Source organism: Pagrus pagrus (assembly GCF_965226575.1).
Source record: "Pagrus pagrus genome assembly, chromosome: 12".
Taxonomy (NCBI): Eukaryota; Metazoa; Chordata; class Actinopteri; order Spariformes; family Sparidae; genus Pagrus; species Pagrus pagrus.
In genome coordinates, this window is record NC_140196.1 from 19,759,428 (window position 1) to 19,778,807 (window position 19,380).

At 40.5% G+C, this 19,380-nt stretch overlaps 2 protein-coding genes across 5 annotated transcripts in view; one reads left to right on the forward strand and one right to left on the reverse strand.

The window, feature by feature from the left end:
* gadd45aa (growth arrest and DNA-damage-inducible, alpha, a) overlaps positions 1 to 11,682 on the forward strand; it is a 33,690-nt gene extending 22,008 nt beyond the window's left edge. The window contains exons 1-5 of one of the 3 annotated variants that reach the window (XM_084368101.1): positions 8,730 to 8,763; positions 9,240 to 9,396; positions 10,022 to 10,123; positions 10,300 to 10,525; positions 10,816 to 11,682. In XM_084368101.1, the coding sequence (XP_084224227.1) occupies positions 9,347 to 9,396; positions 10,022 to 10,123; positions 10,300 to 10,525; positions 10,816 to 10,929 (492 nt within the window). In that variant the 5' untranslated portion in view covers positions 8,730 to 8,763; positions 9,240 to 9,346 and the 3' untranslated portion in view covers positions 10,930 to 11,682. Of the gene's footprint in view, positions 1 to 8,624; positions 8,764 to 8,873; positions 9,397 to 10,021; positions 10,124 to 10,299; positions 10,526 to 10,815 lie in introns of those variants that run through there. The other 2 variants (XM_084368099.1, XM_084368100.1) reach the window with 2 other exon arrangements.
* Positions 11,683 to 15,906: 4,224 nt separating this feature from the next.
* The window catches only part of gng12a (guanine nucleotide binding protein (G protein), gamma 12a), a 31,782-nt gene continuing 28,308 nt past the window's right edge, over positions 15,907 to 19,380 (reverse strand). For both annotated transcript variants that reach the window (XM_084369992.1, XM_084369991.1), the window contains exons 2-3: positions 18,687 to 18,795; positions 15,907 to 18,559 (exon numbers count right to left, since the gene is read on the reverse strand). In XM_084369992.1, coding sequence (XP_084226118.1) covers positions 18,434 to 18,559; positions 18,687 to 18,779 — 219 coding nt within the window. In that variant the 5' untranslated portion in view covers positions 18,780 to 18,795 and the 3' untranslated portion in view covers positions 15,907 to 18,433. The remainder of the gene's footprint in view (positions 18,560 to 18,686; positions 18,796 to 19,380) is intronic.

Consider the following 19,380-nt stretch of genomic DNA (forward strand, 5'->3'; position numbering starts at 1 on the left):
GTAATACAAAGGAATGACTAAACTTGACTTTTTACAATTCATACATTGATTGGGATTAAATTTAAGACTTAAATTTGGGCTTGGGGAAATTGTCATTAGTATTCCCAATTATCAATTTTTGGGGGGGATTTCATGGATTAATTGATTGATCTAGAACAGATTAATCGCAATGAAAATAACTGTTAGCTGCATCCCTACAGAGACCAGGAAAACAAGTGGTAGGACCTAGATGCAGATCACAGAGACGCAGTTGGTGCAGTTCAATCATTTTAATGCAAGAATTCTCAATACAAAAGGCTTACGGTTAAGATGAGGCAGGCAGAGGTCCAAGCTGTCCAATGAAACCAGGCAAAGTTTAGGGAAACTACACAAATCTGGGAAAATACACTATGAAAAGGCCAGAACACTAGACACTCAAGGTACTTAGACGAAGTGGCACGGAGAAAGGAGAACACACTGACTAAATACACTAGCCAGGGAATCTGATGATTGATTGGTGAAACCCATCGATGTGGGGCAGACTAGCCGTGGGAAACACAAAGGCAGCATGTGAAGATGTTTATCAATGAAGACAGGAAACAAAGCAAGCGTGACATGAAAAAAAGTATAGATGAGGGGGAGGGGCTAAAGGAGCTAAAGGTGACAGCCTGGATGCTGGCGACGAAGGCAGAGGTGTCAGCTGGGCCACTGACTAAGATCCAGGGCCATGCAATGTCTGGGCCCTGACAGGGAAGCACAAACGGGTGCAAACAAACAAGAATTCATTTTTAGCAGTTGCTGGAAAAATCACCTTCTGAGCAATGTTTGAAAATGTATCTTTCTGTGCTTCAAAAATGGAGGAGGGAAGTTTGTGATCATCACAGATGGAGACAATACGGACAGGAATACTTAACTGGCTGTGGTATCACACTCAAATATGTTAATGAAGTTCTACATAATAAAAATAAATATCTTCCGTCTATGCCAGGGCTATTCAATTACAAATTCAACTGGGACAGATGTTAAAACCAGGAAAACATTTTCTGCTGCCTATTTAAAACCAGAGCACTTGCCTACTTGTGACTGTCAATAGCGAGGCGTTTGCCACAGAAACTTGAAGATGGGTACCAGTGATGTTTTGGGTGGTTTTAATGACCCAATGTCAGGCCTTCCTGTCCTGGGAACGAACCATGCCAGTTTGTGATGTTTACATAAATCTGTAAAACTTGACCAGAATGTTGCTCCAGAATTTAGCCTTCCTAAGTTTCCCGAGGAAGTAGAGCCTTTTCTGTGCTTTTTAAACCAGGGTGGTGATGTGTGATGACCTACATAGGTTCTCAGTGATGGTAATTCCAAGGAACCTATAACCTGCTACACCTGAGCTCCGCTGATGTACAGTAGACAGGGGTGTGTGTCTTTGCCTCAATCAGCTCCTTGGTTTTGCTGACGGTGAGCAGTAGATTGTTCTCTGTGCACAACACTGCAGGACTGTTGATTATTCTCCCGAAATGAACTCTCATCGTTGTTTGGTTATTATCATTTATTGTTATTTGATTGATTGCGAGACATTCATGGGTCTTATATTCCATTGAATGTATCTTTAGCCGTTGTGTTTTCTGATTTGTTGTTGTGTTTTCTGTTTTGCCGTTGTGTTTTCTGATTTGTTGTTGTGTTTTCTGATTTGTTGTTGTGTTTTTTGATTTGCCGTTGTGTTTTCTGATTTGTTGTTGTGTTTTTTGATTTGCCGTTGTGTTTTGCACTTCAGGGCCACCGTACCTAACCCCCCACCCCCCTACACGCACCCTCCGATCTGCAAATACAAACACCCTCAAAACCCACAGAACCAAGCTCCGCACTATGGGCACCGGGCTTTTTGCTCTGCAGCTCCAAGGCTGTGGAACGCCCTCCCAGACCACCTGAGGGCTCCACAGACCACTGATGTTTTTAAACGAAACCTAAAGACATATTTATTCAAGAAAGCTTTCTGCTAAATTTAGCACACTTTTCACTGTCTTTTTTAACTTTTATTAACCTGTGTCCCCTTTTAATTACGCTTGTACTGTAGCACTTTGAGATTGCTTAAATGTAAAGTGCATTATAAATAAAATTTATTATTACTATTATTATTATTATTATTATTATTATTATTAGTTGTAGATCAATCCTGGTCTTCAGCCTAACAGCAAGATGAGAGCTGTTCCTGCAAATTCAGAAGCTTGCAACAACTGGACTCCAAACGTCCTCATATATTCATACCTATCACACCACTGCTGATTCACTTGCAATCACCAGTCAAACTGATGTCAGAACAACCACAATAGCGCAGCTGATCAAGGAATAATAATAATAATAATTTTTTTTAAAAAACGAACAAAATGATTTTTTGGGTTTCAATGCTGATGAACTAATTGATTTGCTTTAATGCTGTTGTTGTATTTTCTATGTACGGTAACGAAGAGTCATAATTTTTTAGGTCAAATTAAGTGATTTTTTTTGTTGTTGTTGCTGGTTGCTGTTAGTAGTTTTGTTTTATTTGAATTTTGATTGTAATTCTCAGAAAGGTTGTGTTGACACTTTGTGTCAAAATGGAGGAATGTGAGAAATTAAATAGTTATCCAGTCAGTAAGCAATGACCTGTAAAGACCATATCAGGATGTGAGAGCAAAAGGGGAGAATCCTTTTGGGTGTAATTGTCATAAAGTCAGATGAGAGACAATTGCCTCTGCCTGAGGTGTTACAGGAAGATAGATGGTGTATGACATGTACATTCTAATGAAGCATCAAAGGCTCACTGTCCTGGGAAAGATACAACCAACCAAACATCAAGGGGTCATTGTTGTGGGAAGTTGTAGCCCCCCACTCTGTTTGTATTTAAGTCAGAAACATTTGGAAGACTGGAGAGAACACTTTGGGTCTACTCTCCATGCAGCATGTATTAAAGAGATCTGACTCATGATACTGATTCTGAAGTTCTTCAGAGAATTAGCAACTCTCTACTTCAACAAGGAGAATTTCCCTTACAGGACATCCTCAGTGCCTGCCAGGCTTATTACCACCCGAGGAGGGAGCTGGTAGTGGATGAAAGGATGGTGGCGACAAATCTCTTATCAGTTTAATCTCATTCAGAACTTGTAAATTCCACACAAAGGCAAAAATTGGCATGACACAGTACATGAAGGACAAGCCATCTAAGCAAGCAGTGGCACTCCGTTTTATTACAGGTGATGGGTTTAGAGCACATCACTGTGTTCTTTATGACAAAGTTGGATGGCCATCATTATCTGTAAGGAGGGAACAAGCACTGCAGGATTTTTATCTACAAGGCCTTGCTGCGTGTTTTACCTGTCTATCTTATCAGTTTAATCTCATTCAGAACGTGTAAATTGCACACAAAGGCAAAAAATGGCATGACACAAGCCATCTAAATGGGGGATGAAACTTTTTGTGTTGGCTGAGACAAACAGTGGCTACAACATCAGGTTTAGCATATATATACTGGCAAGAATGAAACTGCAAGTGTGCATGGGCTGTCCTATGATGTGGTCATGAACCTCATTCAGCCATTCTGTCTCGGCACTGGGTACCAAATCTACATGGACAATATTTATAACAGTCCCAAACTGTTCATGGACCTGGCCAGCATGAAGTTTGGAGCATGTGGCAGCTACAGGGAGAACAGAAAGGGGTGCCCCAAGGGGAGGGCAAATGCTCTCACCAAAAAATGGATCAGAGAGGGCCCACTTGTTTTTCTGAAGTGGATGGACACACGGGAGGTGTCTGTGTGCTCCACCATCCATCCTGCATTTTCAGGTGAGACAGCACAGAGAAGTTGAAGGATGGAGATGGACGCTGGGCTGTGAGAGACATTCCCTGTCCCACACCAATCACAGCCTACAACAAAAGCATGGCGGGGGTTGACCTGTCAGACCAGCTCATCCAGTACTACTCCACCCACAGAAAAAATGCTTGGTGGTACAAGAACGTAATGCTACGACAAATGCCTTCATCTCGCACCGTGAGATGAGCAGTGTCAAACAGGTGCAGCCCATGGCACACAAAGACTTTACGATGGAGCTGGTGTGTCAGCTTTGTGGCATTGATAAGGCAGGTGTTCCCCAGAGCAGGAGAGCTGATCATGTTCCTGTGCCCACCATCACAGCCACAGATGTGGGCCAAAAAGCCACCAAAGGCAGACCGAAGTGCAAACACTGCCTCCAGGTGGACAACAGGAGGAGGGACACGCCCTGGAAGTGTCAGGCCTCTGATGAGCCTCTCTGTCTTGTGGGGGACAGGAACTGTTTTTTGGAGTGGCACAAATTGTATGACATCTTATTGTGACACCCGGTTGTTTTGTAAATAGTTGTAACAACACCTGAGGCATTGCCTGCATTTTAATGTAAATAGTTGTATATAACTTTGTTGTTTGCTAAATTTGTACATAAGTTTTTGAAGTTTACAATTTATATTTACATTCTAAGTGATAAAAACGGTTCGTTAAACATGTTTGTGGTTTTCACATTAAAAAATCTAACTTTTTCTTACTCAGATTTTATGATTTTTGTGTGATTTTAGGTCCAGTGTGTTAACACAGTATGTCAAAATGAAAAACTAACTGTAAAGTCACACATGTGAGGTTGTGCTGAAAACACCCATCAAGGCAAGGTAAACAGTTTTTAAGGTGAAATATAAAAGTAAAATCAAAAGAAGTCAAAAACGGCCAATTATACCCTGGACCCCAGAGGGTTAAAAACCTACAGTCTGACTTTTTTGTTATAGAGCATGCTCTGACTGACCTTAAATTATTCCTTTATCCCAAAAAGACAAAATACATGTTATTCACAAGATTGTCACCTTCCTTGCTTATAGACTGTAGTTTATCTACATTGAATGGGACTCCTATTGAAATTGGTTTCCAACTACAAATATCTGGGCATCTGGATAGATGATAAGCTGTCTTTTAAAATTCATATCTCCAAACTAACTAAAAAACTAAAGTGTAAATTATCATTCTTTTATCGTAACAGAGCTTGTTTTACTTTAAATTGTAGAAAACAACTTGTTCAGGCCACTTTTTTACCTGCTCTAGGTTATGGGGATGTGATTTACATGCATGCTGCTCTCTCAACATTGAAGCCCTTTGATGCAGTGTATCACTCTGCACTCCGTTTTATTACAGGTGATGGGTTTAGAGCGCATCACTGTGTTCTTTATGACAAAGTTGGATGGCCATCATTATCTTTAAGGAGGGAACAGCACTGCAGGATTTTTATCTACAAGGCCTTGCTGCATGTTTTACCTGTCTATCTTATCAGTTTAATCTCATTCAGAACTCGTAAATTGCACACTCGTTCACAAGAGACCTTGATTTCAAACATTCCCAATGAAAGGAGGTCTATGTCCCTCAGAAGTGAAATGACTTACAGTGTGTTCTCGAACTATATCGTCTTATTTCTTTAGATAGTTTCAAATGCCTATTGTTCAATGTTCTGCAGTCTGATTGTAATTGTGAATTATTATCATATTGTGTATGTTTATTCATGTGTTTTGTAATCAGGGCGTCATTGGAAAAGAGAGCTCGCTCTTAATTAACATTCCCTGAATAAATAAAGGATTCAAGCAATCAATTTGCACTGTGCATTTATCTTTGGCAAATGTTTCTTCTGCAAACCATTTCTGTGCAATTATATTTTGATATATTTCAATATGTTTTAGTGTGGCAATTATGAGTGAAGAAACACTTTGCAATTGTTGGGTAAATATTAACTTATTTTAGTTTTATTCTATTTTTTCTGACACTTATCTATCAATCTCTTTTTCCAGTCCAGTCTGCTTCTGTCTCTGCTGCTGCTGCTGTAACAAGTTGTAACTGCTGTATTTTATCTGTTAGTTAGTTCCTGACTAAATAGCTAAACAACATGATGAACAAAATGTTTTATGCTGATTGTTGTTCAGAGACTGGACTTGAGTTTACATGTGGTAAAGCAGCATGTGAGGAGTTAATGATCAGCAATAGATGTTGAGGTTGCCATGAGAAGGGAAACGTGGGAGGAGAGAGGTCATGTGGTTCATGTGTGTGAGGTGTGCTCCTGCTGCCTCCTACTGGAAAGTCCTGGAACAGCTGGGTAAGTTTTTTTTTCAGTTTCATCATCTGGTACTGTGAGGTAGGCCAAAATATTGATCATCCAAAAAGTTGTGTCGCTGTGAAAAACGTAAACAAAAACAGAAAACAATCATTTGTTAATCTTCTATGGCCGATATTCAATTGAACACAGTACAAAGACAAGATATTTAACGTTACGTGCATAGATTTCTCTGGATACTCTGAATCTTTTCAGAACAAGGATTGTAGATGATTAAATGAACTTCGCCCCATCCTTGATGGTGAATGACTGGGCCTTTCGAGGACGCTCCTTTCATACCCAGTCATGATACTATCACCTGTTACCAATGAACCCTGGTTACCTGTAGAATGATCCAAACAGGTGGGTTTTTTATGCATTCAACAACTTCCCCAGTCTTTTGTTGCTCCTGCCCAAACTTGTTGGTATCACGTTACTGGCTTCAAATTTAAAATACGCATATATTTACAAAAATCATTGATCAGTCGATGAGTTAAAACATTAAATATATTGTCTTTGTACAGTTTTAGATTAGCTAGTTAAAGCATTCTGTTACATTTACATTTTAACACACTTTTTGAGTTCGCTGCAAAACCAGAGCAGTTTTTATTGTTAATATGTACTTAAAATCTGTTAAGCCTCTGTAACAGTGAGTTTTGTTAAACTGAAGGATTACGTGGAGTCATCCAGCCTAATACCATCAGGCAGGTTGTAAAAGGGCCTAAACAGCAAACACACGGAGAAGAAGCACAAGGAGAGAACTTCTTCTGTCATGTTTAATGCTCTGTACAATGCATTACTGATATACTGTGAGCACACAGCGATGCCTTTTCTTCTAGTTTTGACTGCAGCCACCAAGGGGCAGCATAACATCCCATAACATCCAAACTTCCCTGTGGCATTTCTTTGTACGACAGTGATATGAGCTGGCTTCTATGAGTCCATTTATCCCAGAGTTAAAACAATGAATCTATTAATGGTTTGATCTGCAACTATTTTGATAGTCCATTGTTCATTTCAGCCTCTTTTCAAGTAAAAATACCAAATATTCATTTGTCAAGATGGCTCTGCCTCTTGAGCCACAGCCACCCTTCCATAGTGTTAATAAGTGTATGGAAATGCACTGGTGGCACAGAGCATATGACAATAGATTCCTTGAATCCTTTCATCAATATACTGTCTGGTGTTATTATTATGTCCGGTCCCTGTACAGTGCTGTTCATCTCTCTTGCCCTTGTGTGACCTCATTTATTTATATCTGCATGACTGCGTACTCATGTATTTATGTGTGCAAGCAGATAATTTCAATCAAGAATATCATGAAAGCTGAATCTCAGTAATCAGGAAATAGCAAGAAGAAAACTCCCTGAAGAGAATTTTGATTCATTCATGAGTTACTGAAGAAACAATGTTTACACGACCTTGTACTTTAGGTCTAGATCTGGAAAAATCACATTACACTGATTCAGTCGTTAAACATGTAGGCCTCTGTCTGAAACTAGTCTTATTGATATAAATAATGTGTACTTTAAGCTGCTAACATTACTATCTCTAGTCACAAGACACTTTACCCTCTCTCCAGTTTAATTCCCTGATGTTACATTTTTATGTTTACAATTTTGATTGCAACTCTTGTGCTTATTTTAGAGACTATTTTTGTCTCGATTACTTTATAGTTACTATTTATGTTGCTGTATGTAGCATTACATATTATAATTATTATACATTATAACATTTGTATAAATCACCAAGGGTTCGAGCAGAGCACCTGGAGGACATTAAAGGGACAACCAGCAAACATTGTCTCCTTTAAAGATGCCAAAAAATATGATCAGTTTCACCCAAATCATTGACTAAAGTTGTAAATGTGTGTTTTTGTACAGTGAAATGCTCTTTAAAGTTGAACATTGATATTATTTGTTGAAACTGGTCAGTACAAACTTACAGGAAAGAAATCATGACCAATTTTGACTGGATTTTTTTGGTAAATTGTTTTGCACGTTGTTAAATAGGTGCACAATGTGACCCTGGATGTTATCTAAAATGGTTTTAACAAAGCATTTTTCCTTTAGGCTTGACTTTCATACCTTTAGATGTGACTTTCATACCTTTAGATGTTTCATGCTTGTATAGGCCACATGATAATGTACTATTATTTAGTATGTGATGCATTTTTGGCGATGAATCTGTTCTTGCCTTACTGGTGCTGCTGCTGCTGGAAACTTACATTTCCCTGTGTGGGATTATTAATATTATTCCTATTGTAGGTTATGTTAAGTTATCTTATTCATATTCATTATTGAGGCTGGAGCAGCTCTGGACACATTCAGAACAGGAAGAAGAGTTATATTAACTTCACTTCAGTATTCAACTGTAAAATTAAAACAGCATTGATAAAGGATAGAAAAATTAGTGACACTGACCCAGTTTTAAAGCAGCAATGATTCAGGTTTGTCTGTTTGTTTGTTTGTTTGTTTGTTTGTTTGTTTGTTTGTTTGGCACCATGTCCTCTCTTTCTCGCGCCAGTCCTTTGGATGTGCGCGCGGTTTCGATGGGTTTTCGCACGCTCCCCCAGCGGGCCAATCAGAGGGCAGTATCCCCTCCCAGGAGCGTCCCGTTGCCATGCAGCGATCCGGACTCTGTCGCGTCCTGTCCGGCAGCGAGGGTGAGTGACTGCAACAGGTTATTCAATCATTCATCGCTTTATTTAACGCTCTGTTTAAACAGACAGTAGTTCACTTCGACTGATGTAATGCAAACATGGCTCCCTGCTTCTTTCCAGGTTGTTCTTCCAGTTGTCAGAAGCTACATTAGTTGTGTTTTTGTGCAAGGTGTGGACATATTAGATGGAGGGAAGCGGGATGGATGTCACAGCTGTGCACTGGTTGTTGTAACCCGGTCAGAGGGAAGCTGCAGCCAGCTAATGAGTAGATTTGTATTTCAGTCCAGACGTTAGAGGCCAGCAGGCAGCTGTAGTTATGCTAGTAACCCTGTTGAGGGCAGACACGCCTCTTGCTGTGTGTCCATCCAATCCCTCTCCAGAGCACACCCGAAACATTAGCATACGACCAATGATGCACGGCCGTCTGACTTCATTGTCCCAGGCTGTTTTAATGTGAAGTTGCCAGATTTATCTCTCAGTTGCAGCGCAGTGAACCCAAGAGATAAAGTGCGTCCAGTCGAGAAGATACCAGGATAACTACTAACTACACCGCTATTCTCATTGCTCTGAGGTGGATTTGGATTATATGTACAAGATGACATTTGAGGAACTAAATGGGGATTATTCTCAAGAAAGGTAATTCATATGGATTGTGGCTAATTTCATTATTTATGCACGGTTGTCAACATGCTAACTGCGCTGATTATCGCCCGCATACAGTTGTTTTGTGTGCAGCGTCATTAGTGACAGGCATTAAAGAGATTAATGCACGATTAAGGTCATTTTAAAGCTATTTCTACTCTGACTACTAACTTTCAGCAGATGATAAAGATATTAAAATACTAGCTTACATGATTTTTTACGGCAGATAAAGATATTAAAATACAGTATTTAGTATAAACAGTCGGCTAACTGTTCTTCGGTGGAGTCGCGATAGTCTTCTACTAACTAGCTGACACGACGCTGCACGCTCGTTAAAGGTGAATAAAAAGTGAACAAAAACTTGTCACGACAGTCTTAAATATGCCGTTTCTTTTCCCACAGCTGTCAGAAACTTTTTCATACGCAAAAAAAATGCGAGCAGTCTGCTTTGTAGACGGCGACAGCAACTTGTGCACATCTGTCAGTGGCGCTTGAGACGACGCCGGCCGGTTAGCTAGCAGTCCGGCTAACGTTAGCCAGAAAAAGGGGACGGTGGAAAGTTTTTGTGGTCCTGCTGTAACGACGTTTTAACCTGACATGGTTTGTCTCTGTGCTGCAGAATGGATTCAGTGGCGAAAGCTTTGGAAGAAGTCCTCACCTCTGCGTTACCACAGGGCTGCATTACAGTGGGAGTCTACGAGGCTGCCAAGTCCCTCAATGTGTAAGTACAAGGTTATATCAGCTAAGTTACTGAGCTGCTCACAGCTGATCTCTCCCACACACATCCTCTGACACACATGAACATGTTGGCTTGATTCATCTCTAGCAGCACGTACACTGTTCTGTGATTAAACCTAAAGTGACTAAGCATCTATTTTCTTTTCCTCCCCTCCTCAGAGACCCTGATAATGTCGTCTTGTGCATCCTCGCCACCGACGACGAAGACGTAAAGGACGTGGCCCTGCAGATCCACTTTACCCTCATTCAGGCTTTCTGCTGCGAGAATGACATCAACATCCTGAGAGTCAACAACACCCGGCGCCTGGCAGAGATACTGGGTGGAGGAGGAGGTGGAAAACAGAGCGGGGGTGAACCTATGGACCTCCACTGTGTCCTGGTCACAGTAAGTATCTTCTCTTTACCAATCTGCATGTTTTATAGCTAAATAATCATATTGTTGTGATTGTAAATAGGATGTTAAGACGCGTGCATGAGAGCGAAACTCTTGCGCAAGGAAGAACTTGCCAGTACTTGTTCTTGAATTTAGTAAACATGTGCATGACTCCTCCCTCATATGACTTCTCAGGAATTTCAGAAGAGGGAATTACCTAGTATTTGTAGGCACACAGGGATTATTTGTAACTCAGTGCAAAGTGTTGAGATGACCTATACTCTTTTTGTTGATATTTTCAGTGTCCACATTCAACATCATGGAAGGACCCTGCTCTGACCAAAGTGAACCGATTCTGCAGAGAGAGCCGCTGCATGGACCAGTGGGTACCCATCATCAACCTGCCTGAACGATGAACTGTTAGCCACGAACACCTGTGAAAGGACTGTTATCTGCACAGGAAGCGTGGTGTGTACCCTGATGGACACATTACCATCCAGAGATCAAATTCCAAAGCACTGCTGACGGGGGAAGAAAAAATTGGAGGAAAAAAAAACCAACCCCGCTGTCTACGTGGGATGTATTTAAAAGAGAAGATGGATTTCCACTTCGGACGGGACTGTTTGGAGCCGTCGGCCTCGTCAACCAAGATGAGATGGCGAGGAACTTGTATCGTCATGAGCTGGAAACTCCAAAAAAGAAAAAAAAAAGCATGTGTGTGTGCTTTTTCATGTGAAGCCGGACACTGTACAGAAGGATTGTATCATGTATGTGTGGTAGAGCCTCTGTGACAAGAAGTGGGGAGAAACCAGAAAACAGAGCTGTTGAGTGGACCAAGGCCTCGGCCTCTCTCTGCAGAAACAAAGCACTTGTTGAAACACTGGACCTTTTGCAATTTCACTTATTTGATTTAAATTGTTAATGTTGACGTTACTATTGTCATAATTTAAAAAGGGAAGGGCTACACATCCAGTGAAGACATTCTGTGTATTTAGTGTTTCCTATGCCAGCTGGTTTTTTGCCACAAGTAAAATAATTCATTTGTTACAATTTAAGTTATTTCTAATGATATTTAAGTGTATTTATGTTTCATTTTTTACCTTAACTATTTGCAAAATCTGAATACATATGTATTGCTGTCAATAAAAAGTATTTTTTTGGAGCCAGAACTGCATGTGTTTTTCTTGTTTCATTTCTGGAAATTTTAGCAAAGCCGAGCTGATTTGTGACCTTTAGCAGTTGCAGTTGTAAAGAGGAGTCACGTGCAGATCACAGGGGTCATGTTGGCCTCTGTGGCCTCAGTGCCATCTCTGAGCTGAAGAGAACAATAATCCTCAGCGCTCTCTCTGCACAGGCTTCTGCCTCAGTCAGCAGGACCATGTTCATTCATCCAAGCGGGTTCTCTTTTCACCGATTCTCAGTGATTTGTTGGACAGTTTGGTTTGCCTTTTCGCCAGCTGACTTCCTAGAGTCATGTGACAACCCAGAGCATGTGACAGCTGCACACATGTTGCACAGCTAAATAGGGAACGTGGACACACAACAGCTGTATTTCACTTAAAAATATTCATAATAGAAGTGAGGATTCATCCGGTGTTTTCTTACTATTCTCAGCTGCTTCTGCCCACGGGATCAGAGTGTGTGGTGCAACGTACTGAAGAGCGCATGACTGGAACTACTTGGAAAATTTTGTAAATGAGGCACTGGCATGCAATCTGTTGTGCAAGCCGTTATGAACTGCTCCCTCCACCCCCCGCTCCTTTTCCACACTCCCACAGGCAGGTGATCTCGCTGGAGCTGAATGTCGGTGTCGTCACTGGGTTGATGCAAGGAGGGCAATCCCCGCTGAAAGTGCAGAGTCATGATCACGAGAAGAGAGGAGGCAGAGGCCGTCCTTGAGTTGCACAACCCAGTTTTCATGTGAGGGGTCATGTTACATTATTTAATACAGCTTAATTAAATGCTCTATAAAATATGGTAGATGACAGCAGTTGTAAAAGTGCTTGTACAGTGTAGCATCATTTCTTTTTAGTGCCATCCTGTCCTTGTAGTTTGTTTGATTGTCATCAGTTGTATTGTGTAAATCTAGTCACAGAACATTGTGTGTTTTTCCATTGTGTGGTTTTCCTCATGCTCACGCATGCAGGTCAACCAGAAACTCAAAACCCTGAACAGGATAAGCAAGAATAAAACATGGATGGGTGAATGGAAAGTTTGGTTTCCCTTACTCACTACATTACCCAGAAGCCACTGCAGACAGTAAAGGAACAGTTGACCCACAAATCAAAGTTCAGTCATGATTCATCACCCAGCTGCCAAGGCAAAGTGGGGGAAGTTTTGAACTTGCGATACATACTAAATGCATCTAAACTATTTCCCTGCCATAATGGCTGTAGTGTATTAAATAGGTTTATTAGGTGTAATGTAAAACGATACACCAGAGTTCAAAGAAGCACTAATACATTACGAGATGATGTTGAAACAGGTATAGACTGGCACCTGAAGTGTTGGACAAAGCTTACCAGCCCCGGTGGTTTCAGGTGGCACTGTGTGAAAGGTTATCTGGCGTGTGACTGCAGGGAGTGACGCTGACTGATGTAATGTAGCATTGTTGAGATCGAAGGGAAAAGGTTATTTTAAGATCGGAGCAGTGGAGGGCTGATGTAAGTGTCATAATGCCACTTTGGCCTTCCAGTGAAACCAGTCTAAAAAAGGTTGAGGTTTGCATACTGTCACTCGTGCCTGCCGGTTGACTGACACTGTGGGTCAAAGTTCAGGTGCAGCATTATCTAGGTGTTTCTAATATAGAGTAGAATGATGACCTGATAAGTCACGGCACCCTTTGAATTGTTGCATGTAGTGAAACCTGGGGGACACATTGTATAACTAGTGGTATAATGTATATAGAATTGTATAACACTCACCCATTGTGTCAAAGCTAAACTGAACTTGGTGTGAGGGGAAAGGCAAACTTCAGGTTAAGATAACGGTATTGTGAAATAAAGGGAAATCCACCATAAAACAGAAGAAACACTGTAATATTCTCTTACGCAGCTGCAGATCAAGGCATCGAACCTTGACCTGAGTTCATGCTTTGCAGTTGGTCCATTAATTATAGGTTATAAATGTATTGACTGGGGTATTCCACCTATATTAGGTTGATTTGAATGCAGCAATCAGAAAATGTACCAACAGCCAAGGAAAATTTTAATATTCAGAAAACTCGACAATCTTAACTCAGCTGGACATGATGGTAGAAATAAAATCAGCATTCCACTTTAGGGTGGAATTTCCCTCGAAGGCTGTGATTCATAGCTGCAAAAAGCTCATTTATGGGCATTTGAGGAGCAAATATCCAGATCCTCTTCCTGAGTCAGTAGTTCTCAACCTTGTCAAGTCACTGATCCTCAGGACCCACACCCTGACTCTAGCACTTTAAATCACAACATCCTGAAAGTGGCAAAATGAATGTGTGTGCTTCCAATCAGAACTCATGAGCACGTCCAGTTTGATTCAAACAAACAAACTCAATTAAATCTATTTTAGCTCAAATTATATCATTAATACAGGCAGAGTAATGTCACTATTCCCCATTATTATTTTTATATTTCTCCATTACCACCTGGCGTCCCCTAGAAATCAGGTCACGACCCCTCTGGGGATCCCAACCCTCAGGTTGAAAACCAAAGTCAAAGCGCCAGAAATGTTTTGTGGACTATGAAACTTCACCTGACTTTCCATCAACATGGGAGTTAGAAGATAATGACTGAATTTTCTTTTTTGGGTGGACTTATTCTTTAAGTAATTGTATCAGTACTACAAGTGTGCAACTAAAAGTACATAATCATTAGCTAAATGTACATAAAGTATAAAAATTGAAGGGTTCATTATGCAAAACTTTCAGATTGTTAAATCATGGAGCACTGAAGGTCCTAGAAGTTGATATTTTAGATTTCATTCTAACATACCATAAAATGTTTTCATGTAATATGTGGAATTTATTGCAGGACAAAATACAAATGTATAATTCTTTATATCACATGGAGAATTTCTTATCAGCATAATCAGCAGCACCTCAGCAGGAATGCAGAGCCTTTGATTTGTAGTAACACATCATGTTTTATGGGTTGTTAAATGCAAAATCAAACTAGTACATATGGCCGTATAATATATGAAGTTAAGTGAAATATACAATATTAACCCTTTGTGATGTGGAGGAGGAGTATAAAGTAGCATAAATAGGAAATACTCAAGTAAAGTACCTCAAAAACGACTACTAACGAGTACTTTGCACCTTTATAGCACTATTTATGGGTGAATAATATAAATTAGATATGACACTGGGAGCCTCAGGCTCAAATGTCTGAGGCTACCAGAGGATCGGAGGTGCCACTGCAGTCCGTTTAATCAGCCCTCACCCTCCACTCCTCCCTCCCTCCCTTTCCTCTCCCCCACATCAGCACATTCCAACACACTGACACTGTAACAGCCAGGACAGATTTTCACAGCGAGGCACATGGTCAGTGAGCCGGCCTGCCAGCCGCTGGCTGTATGCCTCCCTGTGATTCTCACATTGCTGCACAATGACAAACTGGGATTACTGCGGAGGCTGAGCTCTGATGAGGGGGCATGCTTCAGGCCTCCAGGGGCATTCATGCTTACAGAGAATACTGGTGCATAACAGGAATAGCTCAAAAAAGTTAGCTAAAAAGTATGCATTGTGATTTAGTTCACCGTGTTTGCTGTCTTTGGTATTCAATGAAGGTGTCTTTAGTGGGCACAATGCTAATGCACCCGGTGTTTCCTGCAGACATGTGATCTTTCAGGGAAAGCACCACAATCTGTGAGAAAAAGACAAGGGGAAAGCAGCATCTATTAACAATAAATAATAGGTGAGAATGTTACCCAAGTATGAGAACTGTCACATCCAATTCAGTATTTTTGCACTTGTTACAATAGGTGACAATGAGTATTATTCCTGTCTGCTCTTCCCATTGTGTGTGGGAGAAAACTCAACAAGCTGTTTATCCACCAGCTGGCCAGAAACAAGGTCAGAGAGACCCGAGTGGCCACCAACTGAGAATAAAAACAGACTCTCAGGCTAAGCAGACATCTTCCCAAAATAGTTCCTCTGCTATCCAAGAGCGGAAATCAGGGTTTGGGGATTTCTATATTTAGCCCTCTTGTGTTCCTGGGATTCTGACAGCCATGGTGAGAGGCCCGAGGGTCCTCCTATCCCGAGTGAGATATAAATAAATGACTAATGAGAGGAAATGGCGCAAGATACACCATGGGCAGACCTCTCTGGCCGGGCTCCATGTAAACAATAAAAGGGCAAAAGCAGCCTGTGAATGTGATGATGGGGTGTCAAGACAGGAGAGGTTCAAATCCTCTGACTGTGCAGCACAACACATCTTTATTGAGATATTAGTACAGTATTGTACTGCAGGAATGCTTCACTTTATTAATCTTAGTAAGTCTTCATACAAAGGTTGGTATATTAATAAAGACATTTATCAAAATGCAGATTCTGACAGTTAAATTAATCTATCAATGGTACAATAAGGCCGTTACGGAGTTGCTGAATGGACAGAAATCATGACTTGGCAGTGGTAATTTGAACTTTTCCTTAAGAGGCAAACAGGAATGATTTATTGCAAGAAAGAAGAACTGACTGTTAGAGACAATCATAACAAAAATACAATTGGATAATGACACCAGATCTTGCTGATTTGAAGACCTGAATGTACCCTTTGGAGAAGACAAAAATACCAAAAACTGCTGAAAAGCGGAGAGCACCAGGTCAGTGAAACACCATTTTTTAACATGTTCTGCAAGTGACATGAAGACAGAAAACAGATGGCACAATATTGTTACAAATCACGTTCATCCCACAGATAAAAACATTTGATAGAAACACTTTTTTTCTTCATGATAGGCAAACATAAGTAAGGCTTTAGAGTGAAAGCAAGTTTGAATTTATGCTATCTATTGTGTTTTTTTGTTAAATTTCACCCCTAACAGTTCCCCCCAGAGAATCACAACATGAAGGACATTTCAGACTGAAGATTGAAGACCCCCACCAACACAAACGTTTAGTTTCAATTGAAAATCATGAAAGATTTGAGAGCAGTCTCGGGAGAGTGGTTTTTATGCACCCGTACCTACAACACTTGTGCCTCGTACACTTTAAGACAACGAACGGTGTGCACATTCGTTTAACTAAGACACTTGTTGTGATGAGCAAAAAGGCGTGGCTCACAGTGTTGCGTAACACTTGCTGGCGTGCCGTCAGCGTCTTATAAATAGCGTACCACAGTTACATTTTCAGAAGGATTGGCTAAAAGTAGTCACATTCAGACGCATACTTAAGATGTTTTACAATCCAGTTATCATTGGTTTGGCTTGGTCCCACGGTCTTCGTTACACAGTGTTTCCCTACATTGACGTGATAAAGCATTTTCATTTCCACTTCATTAACGCTGTTGTTCACGTCTACAGCTAAAAAATTTCCACAAGCATCACAGCACTGGGGTCATATCATCCCAATGGCTTGAATCAGAGCAAAAGACATCTCGGATTATATATATTGAACTTAAAGGAGACATATTATGCTCATTTTCAGGTTCATATTTTTATTTTGGGTTACTACTAAAACAGGTTTACATGTTTTAGTGATCAAAAAACATCAGTTTGCTCATACTGTCCAGTGCTGCAGCACTGTCTGAAACGCTCTGTTGTAGCATCTGTCTCTTTAAGCCCCGCCTCATGAGTAACCAGTCTCATATGATTGGTCAGCTCACACATGCCTAAGCCAGCACAGCTAACAACAGAGCAGCTGTGCTTAATCAATTCTCATGTGCCAAACTAGCCGCTCAACATAAATTATGTAAATGTATGACATGGTGACGTAGTGTGATGTCACAAAGTCACAGAATTAAAGGCGAGACTACTGACGAGGCGTTTCAGGAGCACTGTTTTCTGTGGGAGAGAGGAGATTCTGTTGGTGCATATATGAATATATATATACATATGAATATATATATGAACATATATACATATATATGAATATATATACATATATATATATATATATGAAACACTAAAGGAAAGGAAAAAACCTAAAGAGCATAGTTGGTCTCCTTTAACTCAACATTATGGTTCATTAACTCAGCTAAAGACAACACTGTATCATGGTAATCGCAACTACAAATACCAGACTGGAAAGCAATGGATTAAATGGCATGTGGATTGTCGTGGAGCTGCTGCGGCTGTGATAGGTTGCAGAATAATTTCTTCCCCAATCAAAGATACATCATGGTAACGTTTGAGTGTAAGCTCAAAGTAAACACTGAATTCAGTGATCTAAACTGCACATAATCTGTAAAATACTGATGGGAATGAATCTGAGGCCACATGATAAGAGCCAATATTATCCATCTTAAATCGAAGAGGCTTGTAAAGGACTGAAGGGAAACTTCAGCTGTGTGAATCCACTTAAGGGAAACCAGAAAGACAATAACAGTCACAGCTCAGTGGAGATGAGACTGTTTACACAGGAATGACCAAATCCATCACTGTGCCAATGCTGCTATAATATTTTAACAATAATATATGTTATTGATTACGATTTAAGCAACATCACGTACCTGATGCCATCCCAACTCATGCAGCCAAAGTCTTGTTAGTGGTCAGAGCTCATACTGAACAGAGAATCGTACAGGCTAGTGGGGCTTCCTTTGCTTCATAAGAATTGCTGATTTTGAGAAAACGGCGGTCGAATTGCTGACTTGATAACAGAACAGGTGAACACATGGTAATGATACGATCACAGTCCACCCCTCATTCCTCCCAACAAAAAAGAATACAGCAACATTAATAAGCAAAAGAAAAAAACACATAAAGGCTAAGTGGCATCCACTACAATATAGTGCAGGGTTTTTTGTCCTTGAAGGGATTGTCTGAAGCGGGGATGCCCATAAGGAGAGGATCGTTTCTGGCGTGTTCACTGCAGTAGTTCATAAGGTCCGCAGAGGCCTTGGATACCTACATAAACAGTGGAAGACAAAGACACAAGATTTAGTGGCAAGATACGCACATGACACAAAACAAACAATATATGGTCTTTAGTGCCACAGAAGATGAAGATGCATGGTTTATTGCTGCACTGTACCTTTATCCTCTCAATGCTGGCCTCTATTCTCAGCTGCTGCACCGTTCGTCGGGCGTGGGTGATGTTATTGGAACTGTGACCCTTCGAAGACATCCTGGGCAAATGAACGCTGTAATGAAGAACAACAGAGAAAACCTTGAACAACTTTAAAAAGAATAAAAGGTTTTCCTTAGAACAGTTACCAGATTGATGTAAAGCTGTTCAGATAAAGTTTGTTTTCTTGTTTCCTTTCAGGTCAAGTCGGAGGCAGACAATAAAAGAGTGTAAGCTTGTCTCTACAGCAGGAAAAGCCCACACTTGTTTCAGATTACATAAAAGAACTTGGTTGTGATGATGACAGCAGCTTGGCAGATCACAGAGCAGCTACGTACAAAAACCACCTTGTTTATCAGATAAAGTCAACAGAATGAATAAGCAGAAAACACAGGCAACCCAAAAGCAAGATTAAATGTTGGCATTTTATAGATCTGCAAAACGAGTGTACTCAAATACCATAAGCACTGCTCTGTCACAACATAAATCTGAAAATTGAACATAAAGACAACATAAGCAAACATAAAGTTTTAACACATCTGTGGTTTGCGATCCTATTCTGAGGATTTTGTTGATAAAGGAACATGGGCCAGTAATACCATCTAAGCAGGGAAAACATTCATTTTGATATTTAGCCCGGAAATTGTTTAAAGGAAAAGTC